The sequence below is a fragment of the Puma concolor genome, chromosome D4, assembly GCF_028749965.1.
Source record: "Puma concolor isolate L17-30 chromosome D4, mPumCon1.1.hap2, whole genome shotgun sequence".
Lineage (NCBI taxonomy): Eukaryota > Metazoa > Chordata > Mammalia > Carnivora > Felidae > Puma > Puma concolor.
The window spans coordinates 71,549,068-71,571,644 of NC_141679.1; the positions used below are offsets into that span (position 1 = coordinate 71,549,068).

Here is a 22,577-nt window from a genome sequence, read left to right on the forward strand (position 1 = left end):
GAATGGAGAATTTCAGACTTTAAAGAGCGTATGAAGACCACAGATTAATGAGGAAGCCTCTTCCCCAAATTTCCTCGTGCCCTCCCGTCTACTCCCTCACGGCCACTTCAGGGTCCAGCTGCCCCGTTCACCCTCTGACCCCTCACACTTACCTGTAGCGCAGACCTTCTGTCTCCAGCTCTTTCCCACCACCGCCACTCTCCTTGGGGTCTCTTCCTCCATCTCTCCCATCTATGGGACTCCTTCCAACATTCTGGGGCAGCGCGTTGTGATCAGCTAGGGATTCCGCGTCCTGGTCATTTTTGCACCCATCACTACTATCATCTGGGGGTGCTGGGCCGTGCCAGGGAAGTCACGTGCACAGGGCTGGGTACTCGGAACGGGTTGAAGAGTCTGGTATGTCAGGGTGGAAGGGATCTTCAAGGATTCTCACGGAGGAAGCTCTTAGGGCAAAACTAATGTGAGGCATTACTACTAATGGGTAAAGGGCGGATATGCAGGCTTTTTGCTGTGACCCAGACCTATGGTCACTACTCCGGGTTCATCCCTCCCTGTATATATTGGTGTCAGACAACCATTGTGGGACACCTGAGGCCATGAAGTCACTTTGGAGCATTGCTCATTTTAATTATGGGATTCCTATGCCATAAGAGTGTGGTGACTATGTATCTCCCTGCACAGAACCCACACAAAATTCAGAATGGGGCTGCCGGGAGCACAGAAAACAAGTGGGGAATTGAAAGGGAGACTTTCAAAGGCTTTAAAGATGATACCAAGGCAAAGAACGGGGTCTCAGGAAATAGTTGCAGATGGCATACCTGCAATTTCTTTTTTTTTTTTTTAAGTTTTCTATTTTTTTATTTTAGAGAAAGAACATGAGCAGGGGAGAGGGGCTCCTAAGAGACTCCATGCTCAGGGCAGAGCCTGACGCAGGGCTCGATCCCACGACCCTGGGATCATGACCTGAGCTGAAATCAAGAGTCGGATGTTCAACCGCCCGAGCCACCCAGGCGCGCCCCCACGCTGGCAATTTCTAAATGTCGCCCAAGCATTCAGATGTTTTCTTTCCGAGAAAGAAGAATGTTTGCATAATAAAAAAAAATTTTTTTTTGTTTTAATTCTGCCATGACCTAGTCATGTGTGACCTAGTCAGTGTCAGTTAACCTTGACGGGAGAATTATCCAGATGCTTTGTTCTCAGTTCACAGGTGGTGGGCTCCGAACAATTGGAATGGACGTGCTGGCACCTGGCAAGGTAAAGTCACAAACCTCTCCTTTGCTTCGTTTTTCTCTGCCCACCCACTGAGGCCACATTCTGTCTCTGCAGGGGTCTTCAGCTGTTTATACTGATGTGCCTCAGGGGAGCACTGGCTCTCCTGCCCCAGCAATAGTCTGTGTCACCTGGAGGGCTCATTAAACACAGATTCAGCCTTCTGATTCAGTACGTCTAGGGTATGCAGCCCAAGAATTTTCTAACTAGTTCCCTGGAGATGCTGCTGGTGGTGATGGTCCAGGAACCTCACTTTGAGAATCACTGATCTGGAGTAAGTAATGAACGAGGTCTGGGCATTCCACTTACATTTGAAAATGGGGGATTGATGCATGATTGATAAGCTGCAGATACAGTCACACATCGTTCTGGGTTGTTTTGAATATTTGTCGGGGGCTTTTGTGCATTTGTCCAGCATATCAACTCAATGCTTTGTGGGTCTTGGTGAGGCAGAGCTTTGATTCCATTCAGACTGTCGAGAAAAGACAACCTCTCCACCCCCAGCAAAGAGGCTGAGCAAATTAAGAAGAAAATGTAAAGAGAAGATAATACCTATCATCTATCTATCTATCTATCTATCTATCCAGACTTTGATTCCAGGGTAAGATCAAGGGATTCGTTTGATCTTTGGAAGAAGTTTTTATTGTCTGGGGTGATAGCAACATCAGGACTCCATAAGTGTTGTTTTGCTTTGTTTCGTTTTGTTTTACTAACATGGTTGCACGGTTTGAGATAAGATGCAAAATAAAAGGCCATTCTCATTTGGTCTAGAGCAGCACTTCTCAATTCGGACTCCATCTGAATCACCTGGAAAAAGCTTTAAAGTTTGGATTCATTAACGGCTGGAGCCCAGACATTAATACAAATTAAAAGCATCTCAGGAAAGACTCATATGCACCAGGCTTGTGCCTCACTGTCCAGTTCTGTGGCCCCTAACCCTGGCTGCACCGCACATAGGATCATCAGGTGTTTTTTAGAGAGACTGGCCCTTGGGCTTCACCCCAAGATCTTCTGATTCATTTCGTCTTTTTTTTTTTTTTTCAACATTTATTTATTTTTGGGACAGAGAGAGACAGAGCATGAACGGGGGAGGGGCAGAGAGAGAGGGAGACACAGAATCGGAAACAGGCTCCAGGCTCTGAGCCATCAGCCCAGAGCCCGACGCGGGGCTCGAACTCACGGACCGCGAGATCGTGACCTGGCTGAAGTCGGACGCCAACCGACTGCGCCACCCAGGCGCCCCTGATTCATTTCGTCTTAATTGGACATGGCTATGAACGTGGGCATGTTTTAGTAGCTGCCAAGGTTGAGAAGGAATCATGCAGCCAAGGTTGAGAATCGCTCGTCTAGTGGAGAAATGTGTTTGCCTCACAATCTGACCCTCTACAGAAAGTTCTTGGGGCAACATCAAAATAAAGTGAATAAAAGGCCTTGAGGAGCTGAACTGGCGCCTCTCACGGGTCCCAGGAGACAGAGGGCAGTGTTGGTGACTGAGGGAGGGACTCTGCAAAGGGGCTTTGTTACTCCTTCTCTGATACTCACGGCTCTGCTCCCTCCACCCCTCCAGCTGACAGCAGGCCCAGTGGTTAACACTTGGGTAAACTGAAGAATGAAAAAGCTACAAGGGAGGCATGTTCTAGCCTCTAATAGCTGCACACTGAGAAAAAAGCCCAAACGGACAAAGACCAAAAATGTCACCGGACTATTTCTGAGAGATGAAGCCAAGGTCATTCTTTCCGTTTTCTTCATAAGCGTTTGCAGATTTCTGTGGTATAAATATTCCTGCAATGGCTGACTTCAAGATGCCAACAGTTTAACAATTGGTTCCCAGGATCCCTGAAATTTCACAATTGTCGGAGAAAAAAACTACTGTGATTAGAAAGCGCAGGCTATCCTAGAGGTCTGGAGCTAGAGCTCTCACTAATAGAGCTTTCATTGGCCTGAAGTGGCTCTTCTGAACCAGTCCCAGCAGGTAGCAATCAGGGACTCGGGATTCTGAACATCTCGTGTGATGAGCGTGATGAGTCCCAGGCGGCAAAAACAGCCAGCCTAGGTCATGTGCACACTCCTGTTGCTGGGGTCTGTGGTGGAGGAGAGGAGAGGAAGGAATGCCGGGAAGACCACGTATGTGAACCCAAAGAGCCCGTGCTGCAGACGATGTCCCTGCTCGTATGGGTATTTCCATTGTCACTGTCAGTGTCCCTCTGACAAACCTTTGGGATCAGACAGGGACCTCAGATTTGAGGCTCACCACTTCTTCAGTGGAACCTTTGACCATTTACTTACTCTAGATTGGATTTCTGACTTCTGGAATTGCTGTGGGGAATGAATATAAATGGTTGGTACAGATGTGCTCAGAGTTTACTTCCTTGAAAGCCCTGCATTCAGTCAGCAAATGCTTACTGAGTGCCTACTATGTGCCCACCTCTGTGCATATGAGGACAAATGAAAATGAGGCTCGTTCAGATGGTTTTGACTGGAATTGGAGGGGCTGTTAGCATTGGGAATGTGGGGACAGAGCTGCTTCAAAGTCAGGCAATGTTTCCACAGCTGCCTGTTAAATAGGGCCATCCTGTGATAACCTGCACTGTCTTAGCATGCTTTTAATTATTCCTCGTGGCATAGGACCCATATTCTTCTGGGCAAGAGAGAGAAAGAGATCCAAGTGAAAAGATGTTTCGTAGAAGCCAGAAATGTCCCAGAATTCATCAATGGAGGATCGAAAGGTGCTAGGAACTTGCAAGGGGACATTTAGGAAGGAACTCCCTTAGATGAACAAGAGGGCTGCGTGATCACCACCCTGGATCATCGGAAGGGTGGAGTTTCTCCCTGTGGTCAGTGTTCCCCCTTGACGGCAAGTATGTAGTATGGCCACTAGGTGGCAGTGCTCTCCAAGGTGAAAGCGGCTTTCCCAGCCAAGAGCCTCTCCGGGGGGCCCTGGACATTTCCCTCTTAACACAAGACAGGGCTCCATTGAGATCTTACATGTAGCCACACCGAAAACACCAAAGTGGAAACCACCACATGTGCAATCCTACATGGAGGTCAAATGCGGCCCTTTACTTACCCTTACGTTTCAGTGGAAAATTGGCCGTTGCCACCAGGTGGCAGCAGACAACTATTTGCGAGCTTCCACCAGCAATGGCTCTGCTTCCCAAGGGCCAGCTCTGTTACCAGGCACTGTGCTGAGCGCTCTAGGGAGATTATTTCACTCAGTTCTTAACAACACTCCTTTGAACTACATACTAGTAGTATCTTCATTTTACAAAGGAGGAAACTCCCACTCGGGGAGTTTGAATAAGTTGGTGTGCCCATGACATGACCAGGGGTGGAAGGAGGATGCAAATCCGGGCAGCTTACCTCCCCAACTTTCCTTCTCATCGACTTGATTCAATAGCAAAACTTCCATCTTGGTCCTGGGCCAGTTCTGCTTTCTCTCAGCCCAGGAGAACATGCCTTCAGGACAGGACAGCTGCTGACAGCTGGAAACTGGGTGTGTACACCGAAGTGAGGTTGTGGGTGGGGCATCGATAGTCCGTTCAAAGCTGCCAATGTCACTAAGAGCCAACACAGGCTAAAATTCTGGTTCTTTCCAGCTGGGCATGTGGTCTGCCCTCTACATTTTCACAAATGCTACTGAGTCATGCAAATGTCTTGGTGGCCCTAGAAATTATCTCCGGCTCTCTAGCCCAGGCACATTTTCATCGGCTCCTACTGTTCCCATGTACACACACACACACACACACACACACATTTTACAGAATCACTCCAGCTCTAGATGTCCACTTCTGTACGGAGTAGGGTAAAGCTAGACTGCCAACAAAGAGACCCAATAATTAATTCAGTGTCTGAAGGAAGACATTTTATTTCTGTCTCACATTACAGTCCAAGGGGAGCATTCAAGCTCTGAGGGCAGATTTAAGTTAGCGTCTTTGTCCTCCATCCCCTCCAGGACCTGTTGTCAAGGGCATGGTTCGGCTTTAGGAAATGGTAAGATGCAGTGAAACCATTTACCGAAAACATGGGTGTGCCCATTCCCTGGACCCTCAGTGGCCGTGGCTTCCCTGCATTAAGACAGTAGACTGGCTTTTATTTTATTTACTTATTTTTTTAAATATGAAATTTATTGTCAAATTGGTTTCCATACAACACCCAGTGCTCATCCCAACAGGTGCCCTCTTTAGTGCCCATCACCCACTTTCCCCCTCCCCCTCCCCCCATCAGCTCTTGGTTTATTCTGTTAAGAGTCTCTTATGGTTTACCTCCCTCCAACTTTCCCCCCCCTCCCCCCATGGTCTTCTGTTAAGTTTAGTGGAAACATATGGTATCCGTCTTTCTCTGTATGACTTCTTTCACTTAGCATAACACTCTCCAGTTCCATCCACGTTGCTACAAAAGGTCATATTTCATTCTTTCTCATTGCCAAGTAATATTCCATTGTGTATATAAAGCACAATTTCTTTATCCATTCATCAGTTGATGGACATTTAGGCTCTTTCCATAATTTGGCTATTGTTGAAAGTGCTGCTGTAAACATTGGGGTACAAGTGTCCCTATGCATCAGCACTCCTGTATCCCTTGGGTAAATTCCTAGCAGTGCTATTGCTGGGTCATAGGGTAGATACTATTTTTAATTTTTTGAGGAAACTCCCCACTGTTTTCCAGAGCTAGACTGGCTTTTAGAGATTAGGAAACTATTTCTAGAATTTCTATTGCTACCACAGAAGCTGGCAAGGGAACAATCCAAAGGAAGCCTGAGGGAATAAGCTGTTAAAAACGTGATCTAAGTCTCACATCCTCTCTTGGTACATAGTCCCCATCAAGTTTATCCTTTCCCGGGGTTATAATGGCACAACCTATGGGAAGAGAAATAGTTACAAGGACAGGTGAGAGGAACACAGAGCTAGAAAGTCCCCTGCACTCATCAGGATATCCCATGCCTTTTAACACAAGGGATACTGCATGCCTCCTTGTGCATCACAGATACCACTCAAACACCCACGTCCCACAAATCCCATGTATCCCGGAAGCAGTGTTGGCATGCTTAATGGGGACTCGTGCGAAAGTTTCGCCTGGGCTGGGGAGCCTCAGGGACAATCACTGATAAAAATAAGCTGACTGTGCTCGGCTGCCCCTCAGTCATGCCACCTGTGTCTCACCCAGTGCGGTGGAGCAGGACTTTATGAAACGTGTCTGGGTCATGCAGCTGCTTGCACTTGAGCTACCTTCTCTGTGTTGCAAGCCATGCAGATTGACCCTGAGAGGATGCTGGTGGCTGCTGAATACGTTTGCCGTATTTTTCGGTCCAAGTTAACGTCAGCTGGTCAGAAACAACCTCCCGCTTGCCTCCAGAGCTGCTGGAGCATGGCAGTGACACTTTGCTAACGCTATAGAATGTATTAACGAAAGATAAATGATGTTCTATAACCACGGGTTCATGAGTTGTTTGGGGGAGGGTTGTATCAATCTGCCAGCAAAGCTTAGTGGTGATAATGATATGCATCTGGTTTTGGTGGAGCCTGTGGGGTTTTGACCATTGAAGGCTGGCCGTGTAGCTTCAATATGCCTGGAGGACCAGCTCCCTACAAGAGACTCCCACCACAGGGAGACTTTGGGTTCCTACTGCTCAGGGTCTTTGCATGTACACCACTGAGGATATGGGACCTGTGTGACTCAGCAATGGGAGGACAAAGAAGACTGTTCCCGAGAGTGCCAGACCCCTTCTGATATGTCTCTCTCCTGAATTACACCCATTGCCTGTTACAAGGCTGAGCGTAGCACGTTTGAATCCCGTGAGCCCTGTCAGCAGCAGAGCATTTAAGGTAATTAATGTGCAATTAACACACATTATCTTTTCGATGCACCTTCATAGTCTGTTCTTAATGTCACCTAAACCATCCGCTTGCTAAGTGCACTTGGTCCTTGGCAATCAGTCTGGTGACCCGGAAAGGTAAAGAAAGCCTCATTACAAGGGGAATAATGAGGGCTCTAGGCTGTAACTCTCTGGCCTCCATAAACACGACCAAAGAGAACTCAGGTGATTTGCTCGAACAGCATGTAAGGTGGAGGAGGGGCACAGAGCCTCTCCCACAGGGAGTCTGTCACCTGCAGGGAGGGCAGCGGGAGCACCACAGAGGAGCTTTCTCAGGAGGAAGGCAGCTGGGAACAGAGACGAGCAACAGGACGGAGCCCTGTGGACAAGACAGAGGGATGTACTCAGAGATGTGAAGAGGGAGCCACAGGGTTTGCTGGGTAAGCATACATAACTTTTAAAAAATCCTAATGTATTGAGGTGAAATTCACATAACTTAATCATGTTTAAAGTGAACAAGTCAGTACATTGGTACATTCACAATGTTGTGAACTGTCTAGTTCCAAACCACGTTCGTCATCCCCAACAGACACCCCACAATCAAGCAGCTGTTCCTCGTTACCCCTCCCCCACCCTTGGCACCCACAAATTGCCTTTTGTCTCTATGGATTTGCCTGTTCCGGAAACTTCATATAGATGGAATCACACAATAAATGATCTTTCGCATCTGGCTTCTTTCACTTCGCATAATGGTTTCAAGGCTCATCCAATTTACAGCATGTGTCAGATCTTTCCTTTTTAAGGTTAAGTAGTATTTCCATTGTGTGGATACACTACATTCTTTTTTTCCTTTCTTTTTTTTTTTTTTTTTTGAGAGAGAGAGAGAGAGAGAATCTTAGATTCCACACTCAGCGTGAAGCCCAACACGGGGTTCGATCCCACAGCCCTGGGATCATGACCTGAGCTGAAATCAAGAGTTGGTGCCTCAACCGACTGAGCCACCCAGGTGCCCTGGATAGACTACATCTATCTATCCATCCACACATTGATAACCACTTGAGCTGTTTCCACCTTTTGGCTAGTGTGAGTAACACTGCCGTGAACACGCACATACACTTTCAGTTCTTTGGGGGCACATACCTACGAGTGGGATTGTGGAATCATTTGGTAATGCTGTTTAACTCCACACATAACTTTCCGTTGCACCTGTCAGGAGTTGGGGATTAGCAGAGGGTTGCTGGAGAGAAAGTTCAGTGAGCTCAGAGTCCCATCCACACAGAGGGGGCTGGGGTGGCTGCCTGGCCTCTAGCCGAGAGAGAAGGTATTAAGGAGCCATCAAGAAGCTTGTTATATGCTCTCTGGGGATTGGGAAGGAGGTAGCTGCCGGCTTCGTAACAACATAGCCAAGAGAGCTGGCTGTGCACATTAGGCCTCCTCTCTAGAATTTGCGGGCACAAAGCATGGTGTGGGTGTCCACCGGAGCAGAGATGGGCCTCTCGTTCAAGAGGAGTGAGGTGTCCTTAGGTCCTGCACACCAGGCTGCCCAGAGAAGGGCAGGAACAACAGCAGAAGGAAGCTGGGCTTCACTCCTGCACACAAAAGAGCTGCAGATGAGTTACGGGCAGCCAGCTGGAGCAGGGGTACATCCTCTCGAGTCAAAGGAAGATCCCAGGGATGAGACGGTGGGTCTCAAAAACCAGGACAGAGAAAGTGTTGGCTTTAATTCTTTCCCTGCCCTTTCATGGTGGTATTAATCAAGTAAGGTCTTACCTCACCTCCCTCCCTCCCAGCCACTACCGACTCCCAGCCCTGGAGAGGACAGGAACCTCTCTACGTTGTTTAGGATGAGAACTAGAAGGTCTGGGTAGGTGAGCACTAACCAGGCTTCCCACCCTTCCACTGCAGACCTCTAACCCCGAGCTGTGCGGAAGAAGTTTTACCTTTCAATGAAATCAGAGATCTTTTACTTGTTAAAAATGACACTGATAGGATGCATTAAGTTCTGTACTGAAACTGTGTTTTGCGACTTTGTGGCCAGAGCACTTCCCAATTCTGTGAGTGGTCAGAAAAGTGACTGGCCCAGCTATGAATTCCATCCATGACCATGGATTTTGTTTTTAATAAAACAAAATAACATAATAAAATGCAGTATAGACCAGAGCTGTTAGGGAAGATTTACTGTTGGCATTTTAATTCTTTGGGCTTCTGGTCATTGCTAACCATAATATAACTTCGCTGGGGTAGAATTGGGATGGGGGCGCCTGGGTGGCTCAGTCAGTTAAGCATCTGACTTCGGCTCAGGTCTGATCTCGCAGTCCGTGAGTTCGAGCCCCGTGTCGGACTCTGTGCTATCGGCAGAGCCTGCTTCAGATCCTCTGTCCCCCTGGCTCTCTGCCCTTCCCCTGCTCATGGTCCCTCACTCTCTCGCTCTCACTCTCAAAAATAAACATTAAAAAAAAAATTGGGATGGCCATAGTTCTTGAGATTCACTGAATAGAATGTTGCTTAAAAAGTGAATTTCTGGAGCGCCTGGGTGGCTCAGTCAGTTAAGCGTCCGACTTCAGCTCAGGTCACGATCTCATGGTCTGTGAGTTCGAGCCCCGCGTCGGGCTCTGTGCTGACGGCTCAGAGCCTGGAGCCTGCTTCAGATTCTGTGTCTCCCTCTCTCTCTTCCCCTCCCCTGCTCATGCTCTGTTTCTCTCTCTCTCTCTCAAAAATAAATAAACCTAAAGAAAAAAAAAATCTTTTAAGTGAATTTCTTACTTAGCCTTCCCCTTCCTCCGACTCGACTTCTTAGTGTATTACCACTTGTGGTTTATGATTTGGGTTTAGGATTATCTGCCATATGTGTTATGCCTGTTCTATGTGCAGAAGCTTTGCTTACGTCCTGAAGAACAGAGCATGTGACATTCCTGGGCATCCACCTCTCTTGTCGCAGCCCAGAGTCTGGTACGCGGGAACAGCTCAGTACCCGGAAGAGATTTGTTCTCTCTCTACAACTAGACAGTTCACTTGCCAGTCACAACCCGGGAGCCTGAGCTCAGCAAGCAAGCACACTGGGCTTCTTCTCTCCACGCCACGGGCGAGCAAGGGGCTTATTGGAACAAAGGGCCGGGGGCTCTGTGCCCTTCCTACAGGGCTTGCAGGGGTGACTTTTCTTCCCTGTCACCTCCTTTCTCTCTCCAGCAGAGGCTACCAGGACTGCCCTTCTTTAGACCAGAATAGGAAACCGGGGCCGAAAGTCAGTAAGCGAACTTGTCACAGTGGTCTCTCCAAAGCCAGGAAGCAATGCTCCTCGTTTCTGTGCAAGTGCTCGGAACACTAAAGGGATCTTTTTTTGCTTAAAGAAATCTATAAGAGGAAATCCACCAAATGTGACCCGTGCGTGCCGATCACACGCGAAGGCGGGGAACAGCCTATATCGTGACACGTGAGCCTGCCTCAGAGTCACCGGAAGGACGTTCTAAACCACCCTCCTGGGCCTCGCCCCCAGAGTTTCTGAGTCAGCAGGTCTGGACGGAGCAGATAATTCTCATTTCTGACCTGTGCCCAGCGAAGCAATTGCTGCTGGTCTGCAGAACCACGGAGCTAGGTGATCGGCTGGGGTACCACTGGTGACCCCAATCGCTACAAAGTCAATCACTCTGATATTTCTAAAGTGTCTCTATAACCCTCTGAAAATAACTCTTTGCCCACCCTCCTCGTCCGCTGGATAAATATCACAGAGACTGTGTTTGGGAGCTTCTTACCCAGACTACTCTGGGCCCTTGCCCTGAAGTGTTGCTCACTGAAATCATTGAGTTCACCGTCATCTGTGTATGGCTTCCAGTTCATCTCAACAAGAATCCTGAAATTACAGAACCCTCCAGCAAGAAGTGACCCATGTGCCTGGGCTTCCACGGGGGATGAAGGGCACACAGGTGGGCCCTAGAGGAAGTCCAAGGCTTTGTCTCCACCTAAATCTACCCCAGAAGGAATACAGTTGGCCTGCATGTTGGCAGGAGGATCAATGACCCTTCTGGTTGACTCTCTTTTTTAGAGAGCCCCAGACCTGGGGGTGGGATTTTCCCATCCCCAAAGCTGGTGTGATACAATGTGCATGGGCTGTCTCCCCCGCAGGGTGGGTCCCGATCCCTGCTCCCCCTCTTTAGAAAGTCAAGCAGAAGAAGCATAGGACCCAAAGGAGAAGGGACATGAAGAAGAGAGGGAAGCCTCTGTCCCTTGAGTAATTTTGTTTGAGCCTCCAGCTTGCAATCCACGTGGTCCTAAGGTAATGGGTCTGGATGCTGAAAACGTTAGAATATCTGAGGGGAGCTACCAAAAATTGCCCCTGCTCAAACCCAGGTGGCCTAGACAGTCATCTGTAAACAAAAAAAAAAAAAAAAAGAGGGTGGTAAGAATTTAATAAAGAGAAATGAAAGCAAATGCCACCAAAGGACACGTCCAAAGAGCGATACTAGCTTTATTCATGATGGCAAAAAATGAAAATAGGACATTGGGAAACTGTGGCCGGTTACTGGGAAGAGGCTGAAGGGAACTCTCTAGAATGTTGGCAATTTTTATCTTGATCTATGCTGTGTGTGTGTGGGTGTATCTATGAAAATAAGTATATATATATATATATATATATATATACACACACACACATAAATAAGTCTTTAAGATATACACGAAGAGGGGTGCCTGAGTGGCTCAGTTGGTTAAGCATCCAACTTTTAATCTCAGCTCAGGTCTTGATCTCAGGGTCATGAGTTCAGGCCCCGCGCTGGGTTCCGTACTGCACATGAAGCCTACTTAAAAAAATACACACACACACACACACACACACACACACACACACACACACAGTTGCCACACCTGACCTGTTTTATGCCTTGATCAAAAAGAAAAATATAGAATATCAGTGCTCTGGCTCTAGTCCAGAGATTGTAATTTAGTTAGATATTGTCCAAGTTCCATGATGATTCTCTTGTGCAGTCAGGGTTGGGAAGCACTGTCTTAGGCCAATGCCTATGGACAGGGCCGACCCAGCTGCATGCCTAAGGCTCGAGGGGCAACGGGGGAACCACAGCTCATGTTTGGGCCACATCACCAGGGTCTGGCCACAGTGAGCGCTTGTTCTGAGTCTCCTTTGCACACACACACACACACACACACACACACCCTTTGGAGACTGGAGGTGGTCCGTGGCTGGTCAGGGGTCTTCCCATTGATTTTGTCAGCACGTGGTAGAGCTCAGCAGAGAGGAGCTTGGGTTTTGGGAGACGATCGCCCCTAGTCCTCAGGTTGTGAATGTAGCCACATGTGCCGTGGGCAGAACCTTAAAAGGAAAGCGAGTGTCTGGTGTTGGGGGAGAATCTGGCAAGTGGAATCTGAGACTGGCAGGGGGTGGAGACCCATGGCTGGGGCAGGAGTCTGGACAAGCTGTCTCCAGTCCCTCCCACCAGGAGAGCTCTGCGTTTCTTGTGAGCAGAGCTGCTCCTGCATCGGGACGGTATTCGCTGACCTAGATCTCCTACTGATCCTGAGGGCCAGATCAGGCTTTCCTTAATAACACGTGGGGAGTGTGGGTTGGCAGAGGACGAGGTGTTTACCACCACCGTTCCCCTCCTTCTTCCATTTCTTGGCCAAGGCTGAGAGGCTGGCATGCTGCCAAGCCTTGGTTGTGATCCTGAACTTGGGGAATTCGGGGGTGGATAAGAACAGCCAGGCTGGGGAAGGGTTAGGTATATCTGGATGAGAAGTCCTGGTTTAGAGCTAATATGGTTCATATTAATACAGTGCTTCTTTATCAGGAATGGTGTTGATCATAGAAGTTTTTCAAAATATGCACAGCCTGATTCCAGGCTCATTGGTTCTGTTTTTTAGAGTAACCAAGCACTGTATTATTTGGAAGAGTTCTAGGTGGTGAACATCCCTGATTAAATAAGACCCCTGGCTTAGTGCTTTGTTTTAATTTGCTTTTATTTTCAGCGTCTTCAGTATGAGTTATTGTCAGATCTAGTTGGTGGTAATGTCTTCCAATTGTATATTTTTGTACTAGACTGCTGCCTTCTGGGTTTTTTTTTCTTTTTCTTTTTGGAGAACATAAAAGACTTTTATAATTAAAGTAGCTGGAAAGATAAAAACAAAGCAAAGCAAAACAAAATAAACCAAAAAGAAAACAACAACAACAAAAACCTCAGCCAGGTGGTAGATTCATCAATGAACAGACAACAGGAAGGGAGATAAAAGGGTTCGTAATTGTGGTTGTATTGTCTTTCTGGGTGGCAGTGAAGGGGGAAAACTTCATGGAACTGCCGCAAGCCCAGAGCCAAGAAATAAAATGAAAATGAAAAGTTTAGTCACTTGAATACTGTTTCCAGGAAGCGAATCGTTCATTAGCTGTGGACGAAACATAATTGCAGCAGGAATTTAAAAAAAAAAAAAAAAACTTCAGGAATTTATGTGCAGACAGAAGATGTTGACGGTGGGTCAGGTGGGTCTTTCTAAACAGCAAGGAAGTGACCTAAAGGAATATTAGTGCAAAGTAGGGATACCCAGTGCATCAGCGGCTGGGGAAGGGTTAGCTTTTAAGAAGCAGGATTTAGAAAGTCATAGGGTTCTCTCTGGCCTCCAGACAGGAGCACCAATCTCACCACCAGTAGTTTCAAGACAAAAATGTTTCAAGAGGATTTCCTAGCTATGATGATGTAGAAATAAACGAAGGGAAGGGATCAGACAGGAGCAGTTTCACATAGTGTTAAAAGATAAACTGAGGCATGGTAAACACTCAAAGAGTTTATTTGAGCAAAAATCTACTCTGCTCAGGCAGCCCCCAATTGAAAGTGGTGAGGGGTGCTCCACCAGCAGAAGCTCAGGGAGAGATTTGGATACAGCAGCCAGGGAAGCAGAGTAAGGAATGATTGATTGGCTATAGCCCAACGCCTAGTTGGCTGTTTGCGACTGGTTGTCCTTAGGTTTCAATTTTGTAACCTAGAGGCGTTACAGGCTTGGAGTTGGTTTGCTTAAGTTAGACCACCTTCTCTAGCAGAGGTGATGGCAACAAGTAGGTGCAGAAATGGCTCCTGTCCGTGTGCACAGGCCCCAGCTGGGCCAGCAGAGAGTAGATGAGACCCAGGCGCCCAGTCAAGAGAGGTAGACCTCTGATGCATAGCGGGTGGGAGGGCTGGAGCTAGGGGATGGAGCTCCTTGTCTGCACGAGCCTGTGGGGGCCACCACCTGTCCACACGAAGCCCACAGACCATGAGCTAGGTCAGTGTAGACAACCAAGGGAAGAGAGACTCAAAAGACACCACAACCTATCACATAAAGAGCCATCTGTGCTCTCTCTCTCTGCCTTCCACCCTGGTGCCAAAAGACTGTACCCTCGGAATGGGGGAGGGCTGTGTGACAAGGGGACCATGCTCCTCCTCCCCCACCCCCCACCCTGATCCGCTGGCCTTAAAGGTATTTGCTTCCAGGCTGTGCTGGGGTGGGGAGGGAGGTCTGTGGGATCTGACTTGAGCCAGAGGCAAGAACTGGGATGGAAAGTTAGGGAATCCTGGCTGAGGTGGCATGCAGGGAGGCTGCCCCTAGCGGGGATGTGGGGATGTGCCCCTAGTGGGGATGGCAGAATTGCCAGCTAATGCCAAGGCCTCTTCCTTTCCCTGCTCTTGCCCACAGGCGCTATTGTGGCCTCATGTTGTAACTGGGACTCGTGTGGCTCAGAGAGTTCGGGAACTCAGCCAAGGTCATATCTCCTAATGGCAGTGCTGAGACTGGAGCCCGAGGACTGAAGGCCATCACCAGCAGCCACGTGGTGGCAGGCTGGGCTGGGCTGGGGAGGGGAGGGGTCCTCACTGTGCTGGGAAGGCTGGGAGGCCTGATGCAGGGCCGTCTGTTGTGAGCTGGGTGGTCCCTAGTTCATGAGAGCCTTCCTCTGCTAGCACTGCGGAGAGTGGGGGAAGAGGTTAGCTCCAGTCCTGCCCAGCACGGGAGAGAGAAAATCGGTTGTGGCTGGTATGATGGCCCAGACTAGCCGAGCAGGTGTGCCAGCCCATGGGCTGGTGGAAGTGTGAGTGTGACCGAGCAACAGAGGGATGGTTCTGGTCTAATGCTCCTTGGCAGAAGCGGCCTTGTGGGAAGAGGAAGGATCCCAAACCAGCCCTGCCCTTTCCCTCTCTTCCTTCAAGCTCTTCCAGGGGAACACTAGATCCTCAGCCGCACCCCCAGCACGAGAACAACTCGGGCCCAGGGAAGGCCAGGCCTCGGGGACAAGGGTGCTCTGTCCGATTAGCCTTGGCGGTGGGCAGTCGGCTCAGACCTGAACTTGTGGACACTGACCTGGCCTGTTCTTGGCTGAAAAGGTTTCCCACTCAGGCATCGCCTCTTGGACTCTGGCCTTCCGAACCCATGCTCAAGGAAAAGCAACTCCAGACTGAGGAATGTGGATCTAGAAAATGGGGATTTGTGGAAGGTTTGCAGTCAGGAGGGTGACCTGTGCCACGTCCAGCCTCTGAAGGTCTGTGACTCCCCACCACCCTGGCTCTCCTTCTGTCCCCAGTCAGGATCCTGCTCTGCGGTGTCCTTCAACTGCCCCCTCCTCCCTCTGCCCCACCTCTTCTAAGGAAGGATTGGAAAAATCCTTAGAGATTTTTCAACCAAGTAAACTGTGCATTTTCAGGACTTAATTCTGGACCCTGTCTTCTCTCGACACTCTGCATAGGTGAGCTCACCTTTGCTCATTTTTTCAGTGCCTCCACATACTAATGCCCCTTAAATTCATGTCCAGTCCAGAACTTTGGTCTCAATTATCCACCGGCCTATTTGATATCTTCATTTGTGTGCCTCACGAACATCCCCAACTCAGGACCCCTTGTTGTAATCTTCCTTCAGTAAATCCTAATGACTTTATCTCCAAAATATACGTCAGATGTATCTACTTCGTCCCCATCTCTTCAGCTCCCACTCTTGCTTGAGCTGATAGCATCTCTCCCACCGAACTTGTCCTGGCCGTTTCCGGCCATTGCCTTTTAATGTGACCCTCAACTCATTCTCCGTAGAACAACCCAAGTAATCTGGTTAAACTGCAGATTAAATCATTTTAGTCTCATACGTACATCTCTTAATGACTACTTATTGTATGCAGAATGAAATCTAATAATGTGCTATAATTGGCCCCTATCTACCTGTGTTAGCCATTAGTGCTGTTCATCCATGCTTTCCATTTCTTCTCTCCTTCCAGGCACCTGGGATGACTGCATACCCTTGAAGTGAAGATAGGACTATGACACTTGCTTTGGACAATGAAACGTAAGCAAAAGTGACTTGAAAGCCAGTACATGACTGTGTACCTGGCTTTCTTCTCCTGCTACAGTGATGAGGGAACCCAGTATTGATATTGTAGGTGCCATGATGCTGAAGCAGCCTGAACTCTCGGCCATATATGCACGAGAGCTGCCCTGGTAAGTTTGCCCAAATCCACATGGACTTTTCATGAGTGAAAAAAAAAATTCTGTTGTAAGATTTGAAGGTTTGTTTCCGCAGCAAAACATAGCCTGTCTGACTGATACATTGTAGAAAGAGGGGTTACTTATGGGAATCCTCATTCATTCATTCATTTATAGAAAGCCACAAGCAGGGGAGAGGCAGAGGGAAAGGGGAGGGGGGAGAGAGAGACGCTTAAGCAAGTTCCACTCCCAGCATGGAGCCCCACACAGGGCTCAATCTCATAAGCAGTGAGATCATGACCTGAGCCCAAATCAAGAATTGGACGCTTAATTGAATGAGCCACCCAGGAGCCCCTGGGAATCCTCTTTACAATAAAAGTGAAGGACAAAGTTTTTTCAGAAAATGCCCTTATTTTTCATTAGACTAAAAAAAATTTAACTGTGGCTCTTAAGAATTATTCACAAAAAAAATGCAACAAACTCCCAAACTGCAGTGAATTTCTGGGTGATCCAATGAGCAGGCACATATGTATCTTTGACAGATAATGACACAGCTAGTTAACAACTCTGGATGAAGATGGACAAGACAGGATTGCCATTGGGGAAAAAGAGGAAAATACAAATGAAACTTTACAGAGCGATTATCTGATATGAGGGAAAGGCACCTTCGGTGTGTTTAAATATCATTCCTAAAGTTAAACATTAACCAAGAAAGACTGACTTTCTTCTCATCACTCAAGTAACACCTGGTTCACTTTTTCTTGAGTTTAAAATACCCCAGGAAGGATCTGAGTTCTTCAAATTCGGCTGAAGAGGAAGGAGTTTGTGGGGAATACATATTTTCCAAGTAGGAGCATTTCTTTGTCTCCTGCTCAGGCTCCAACTACTATATATCTTCAATCACTGGCAGTGTTTAATAAGAACTTAATTAGGAGACAGAGAGTGGGGGGGGGAGGAGGGAGGATGAGAAGACAGACAAATGGGAAGAAAGGAAGGAAGGGAGGAAGGATAGAAGGAAGGAAGAGAGGAAAAGAAAGGTAAGGAAAGGGAGGGAGGGAGGGAAGAATAGAGGGGGAGAGGCAAGGAAATAAACCAATGGTTGGTCTGGAATGTGCAGTCTCAGTGAGAGGTGAGAGATGGCCTAAACACCCTTAACACACAAAACAGTAGGTTTGTTTGTTTGTTTGTTTGTTTAACCCACAGTGACCATACTTTGGGAGTCTTAGCTGAAATAGTGTGGTCACTCCCAATGAACGTAGTGACTTCTAAGTGAGCTGTCCTCCAGGCACAGTAACCAGAAAAAGGCAATTCTCAGTGCTCATCTTCTCCAGATCATGTGAGAAATCATCAGAAGATACTGAAAACAAGACTGCCCACGCCCGTTGACTCCAGGGCACTGCTAAGGCATTCCATTGGCTAGGGCGCCTGTGTTATGTTTGCAAATTCCCTTTTCTAGGGACAGAGGAGGAGGAGTCTTACTGGGCCTCCCCAAAGAATGGGCATCTAGGGCTCCATAGCAAGGTCTTTGTATATAAGCAGAATAAGGCCACATCGCATCGATTAGACAACCCTCTTTCATCCTGGACTGTGTGCAGTCTGGTCTAGGCAATCTCTTCTTTTTTGAAGGGCAAGACTGTGTGTCCACCATGAAGTTCAGAATCCTTGCAACTGAGTTAGTCTAGCTCTTGTGCATAGCTAGAGGCCCTAGCTGTGGCTCTGCCTCCCGTGTTCTTTGATGAGGTCATGGATAGTTTCAAAGTTGAGACATTTGGCTGAGTAGAAAGCCTCAGGCTGGGCCATATAAGCCGAGGTTCCTGGCAGCTTGAGAGATCCTGGGAGTTTTCCTCTGGGGAAATGGATAGTGAGCTGGTTTTTCAGACCTGTGTGGGTTCTTTATGGAAGGAGGGCACTGAATGCTGATATTTAAGCCAGATCCCACTGCCTTTGTTTGGACATTGTCCTCCTGACATTCATGCTGGGCTGTTTCTAGAATGCTGGTCCCTTGCTGAGTCATCTGATTGTTTTCAAACGAGCCCGGGTCTCCTTCCTGAGGGAGCCTTTGCTCGGACCCCACGAGCTTGCCCTTGTGTTTCACTTGAAGACCGGTTTCCTGATGGAAGGTCTGGACCCAGCGGTGCATCTCTAGGTGCTTGTGCCATGGAGATTCGGGGACCTGAAGACAGCCTCTGTCAGCCTCCTCCAGCATCACCTCTGCTTCAGGATCTGCCTCTTCCAGGGACAGGGAACACCTTCTCTCCTTGTTAATCCAAACAGCACTGACCATGGACTCTGCAGGAGCAGACACGTACCCTCCTGACAAAGCAAGGCACAAGCAGGGTCACCACCAGAATGTACATGGGCAGCTCTCCTTTGAGGGGTCTCAGAGCTTTCAAGCTGAAGGAATATGATCCCAAAACGTCAAGGAAGCCAGGCGGCCGGTACATTGCATACATGGGACACACACATACGTGGGTCCCACATGACCCCACTTACGTATGTTCACACATGTGCATTCCCTCCCATGCCCACACATTCACACCCACACAAGCTCTCTAACACACACTCAGGCACAATTATCCATTCATTCCACAAATATTTATCGCGCACTCGTTATATGCCAGGGACTATTTATCCTAGGTTCTGAGAATACGGCAGTAAACATTGAGACAAAATCCACATCTTCATGGATGGGTTCTAGTGGGGTAGAATATGTTATATATTCTATACAGATATCATATTATATAATTTAATAATTTATACGGAAAATATTCTATAGTCATTCTAGCAAGCGACTATATTATAATAAAATCGCAGGTGGTAACCAATGCTATGAAGAAAAATCTCAAGCAGAACTGAGTTTAATTACAGACTCCAGGACTTAACTGTGATGAGCTGGGGAACTAGCATGTCAAGCTGACAGAGTGGTAGGTACAGGTTCACACGCACCGGCCAGGGGAAAAGGTTACTCTTACGGGGTTTTCTGTTCCAGGATTCAAATAGCATGTTTCCCACCCAAGGTAGAGGATGCTCCTTTTGGACGACTGGCCCTTGCCCTTCTCCCCTCCCACAGACACAGTTCTGAGAACACATCAGCAGCTCCCACTGCTTCCCTGAACTGGCTGCAGGGGTGAGGATCCAGACTGATGTCCCTCTTCTTTCTTGGGGATGTATTTTTACCACCTTGTGGCACGTGATAGTTTATTGTCAACCCTTGGAGGCAGAGAAGGTGGTGGGGATGACTGGAAGGCACGTTCCCAGGACAGCAGGTCTGTGACCAGCCCGGGGTTCCCTCTGAATTGTCCGTGAAGCTCTCTTGAGTATTCGGGCATGTGTCGCAGCACGAGGCCCCGTACAGGACAAAGTGAGTGTTCGGGCACGTGTTCTGCAGGGGCGGGGAGATGGTGTCGGAGGTCTCAAGGCAGCAGGAAGCCCTGAGCTCCAGTTCTGGGAATCTAAGAACACAGGACTGGTGTGGCCATCTCTGCCAACAGTGGTGAGACTGGACATCTGTTCCCATTTGAGGACCGCACGGTTTTTCTCAGCACGAAAACCTTCACAAATAGTCAAAATGTTATGTACCTATTTGAGAACAGAGGAGGAGGGGACGTGATGGGAGAAGCCAGGAACTAGTGTCCTCTCCGCTATGTTAAGGTGAACAGGCAGGTCTTGGTGGCGGAGAGGAGCCTCCTTAGCTGTCCATCACAGCCTGTGGTCCACAGAGACCGAGGAAAAGGACTAAAGTGGGAGGTACACCTGGACCCTGACCCCAAAACAGATCCCACAGAGTGGCTGACCTGGCCTGGGAATCAGGAGTCTTTCCTGACAAAGCAGTGCCTGGCCAGCCCATCTGTGGTTAAGCTACCCGGTCCTAAGTGATCACATGACGCTAGGGGAGAAGGGCACCGAGTTAAGGGAGGGAAGGGCTGGGATTGAGCCTTGTGCCGCAAACTTTCTCCAGGAATAAAATCTGGGTTCCCAGAGGGAAGAGACTTTTCCCCTTGAGGCTTCTGTATCTCCTGCTTCCTTGGCTGCTGTTTGAGACTATGATGAGCAAGCTCCATGAGCCAGGGTGCCTCCTGAGTCCCTAAGCCCTGTGCTGCCTCTGGCCCGCGCCCGGCCTCCTGGGAATGCCACGTCTGCTCTCTCCAGAGCCAGTTTCTCTGGTTTGCAGGACGTGAGACCCAGCCAGGAAGAGCTACCGTCTCCCCACTGGCCCAGCAGGGGCACCAACCGCTGCCCTCCCCCCACCCGTCCACCAGGCAGAACAGTCCTACAAGGTGAGAACATAAGAGCAGAGGCCGGGTACAGCGGGCAGCCGGCCAGATGCCTGGCTGAGGCTGCTGGGTCAGTTGGCAGGGGAACTGAGCCAAGCAGAGCCGCCCTGAACCGGCCTCCCGGCTCTGGCTCTGCCTCTGCTGGCATCCCTGCTCTTCCCCACCAGGAGGGCTCCCGTAGCCCCCGCCTCCCCTGCCTGCAGCCCAGCCACCCATCAGGCCCACTCCCTCCACGTTTGCCCCAGCACCTGCCCAGCCCTACCTTTCGGGAGCACCACCAGGTGGGCCTGGGCGCTCTGCTGCCGACGCAAGCCTTCGTACTGGGCTCTCAGGAGCTGGATGCTGAGCCGGGGCCCTTTCCCCGGGGCCTGAGTCCCCGAGCCCTCAGCCATGAAGCAAGACCCCAGCCACCACAAATGGGGCAGGGCAGGGCATGGGCAGGGCAACCCCTTCATCCAGATCCGGGAGAAAAGCAAACAGTGGTGGGTGGGGCGTGGGAGGGGAGAGAAGGAGAGGCGGAGGGCGGGAGGGTAGTGAGGAGAGCAGGTGGAAAGGTAAGGGAGGAGGGGAAGAGGAGAGGGAGGGAAAGGTAAGGGAAATGGGGGACAGTGGAGGGGAAGGCAGGGCCAAGTGGAAGGTGGGGAAGGAGTAAAGCTCAGGCAAGGGGAAAAGCGGGGTGAGAGGGATGTGGGGGAGGGGAAGGCGGGAGAGGGGAAGGTAAGAGGAAAAGGAAGAGTCAGGGGGGAGAGGAAGATTGGGGAGGAAGTCAAAAGGGATCCCCAAGAGGGAAGGAAGGAACAGAGGAGGAAGGTGGTAAGACAGGGGGCTAAGGGGAGGAGGGAGGAGCCAGGGAGAGAGAACAAGGCAAGCACAGCTGCTCAGAAGCCTTCTGGGCGCCCAAGGAGGCCTCGTACTCCAGGTCCTTCTCTGCTCAATCCCGATGTTTAGAGTTCAATTCCTGGAGTTCCTGCGAAGTCTCGGGTTTCCTGGCGGGGCTGGAGCTGCTGCAGGGCAAAGCCGGGTGCCTCGTCAGCTCCCACCTTTTGGACTGAAACCTGGAGGCTCATGGGCAAACCTGTCCGTTTGGTTTGCAGCTGGAAAAAAGAATGCCTTCTGCGGACTCACAAAGCTGGTGCCTCGGGGAGGTGCATGCTGCAGCCATGCCCTAGGGAACCCCAGTAGGAAGGGAGCCCCAAGTCTCCACTCACCCACCGCGCACATCCCAGAAGAAAGCCCAACCCCAAAGTCCGCCTTGGGGACAGAGCGCAGGGGAGCCCCAGCTCTCTGACATTCCCACCGGCCTCTTTGGTCTAAGCATTCTCCAACCTAGCAGTGAGCTGGTGTTTATCTTACCCACAGCGAGAGGTACGCCCTCACCCCTGCTTGCCAGCCGCACCCTCTCTATATCCCCTTTGAATCCTAGACTCTCTGCCCCTACATCAGGGGGTCTGTCCTTGCATCCTTTGGTCAAGTAAGTCGCTTTCTATCTGGTCCTAACATGAGGCTTCCGGAGAACCCAATTTCCCAGCACACCTACGGGAGGCAATAGAAAGAAGGTCACAGCTGAACTCTAGGAGTCATTCTGGAGGTGAACTGGATGGGATCCAGGGGGTGTGATATGGAGGGCAAGTGTTCATTGGGCAGGGTGTTCATTTTCTAGGGCTGCTGTGACAAAGTGCCACAAATTGGTGAGCTTAAACAGCAGAAATGTATCGTCTTATAATTCTGGAAGCCAGAAGTGCCAGCAAGCCTGGATTTTTTTTCTGGGGACTATGAGGGAATCAGTTTTAG

The 22,577-nt window shown here is 49.3% G+C and overlaps 1 protein-coding gene and 1 long non-coding RNA gene across 3 annotated transcripts in view; one reads left to right on the top strand and one right to left on the bottom strand.

The window, feature by feature from the left end:
• Positions 1–7,983: 7,983 nt before the first annotated feature.
• LOC147574989 (uncharacterized) overlaps positions 7,984–22,577 on the top strand; it is a 70,497-nt gene continuing 55,903 nt past the window's right edge. Inside the window, exons 1-2 of one of the 2 annotated variants that reach the window (XR_015242946.1) lie at positions 7,984–8,763; positions 16,308–16,375. This is a non-coding gene — a long non-coding RNA (uncharacterized LOC147574989). Of the gene's footprint in view, positions 8,764–14,602; positions 15,585–16,307; positions 16,376–22,577 lie in introns of those variants that run through there. The other variant, XR_015242947.1, reaches the window with a different exon arrangement.
• Positions 17,002–21,967, bottom strand: CD4H9orf152 (chromosome D4 C9orf152 homolog). Its single transcript, XM_025914805.2, has 2 exons — positions 21,049–21,967; positions 17,002–18,825 (listed from the first exon to the last, which is right to left on the bottom strand). The coding sequence occupies exons 1-2, from the start codon at positions 21,239–21,241 to the stop codon at positions 18,299–18,301; spliced, it is 720 nt and encodes a 239-aa protein (XP_025770590.2). The 5' UTR covers positions 21,242–21,967; the 3' UTR covers positions 17,002–18,298.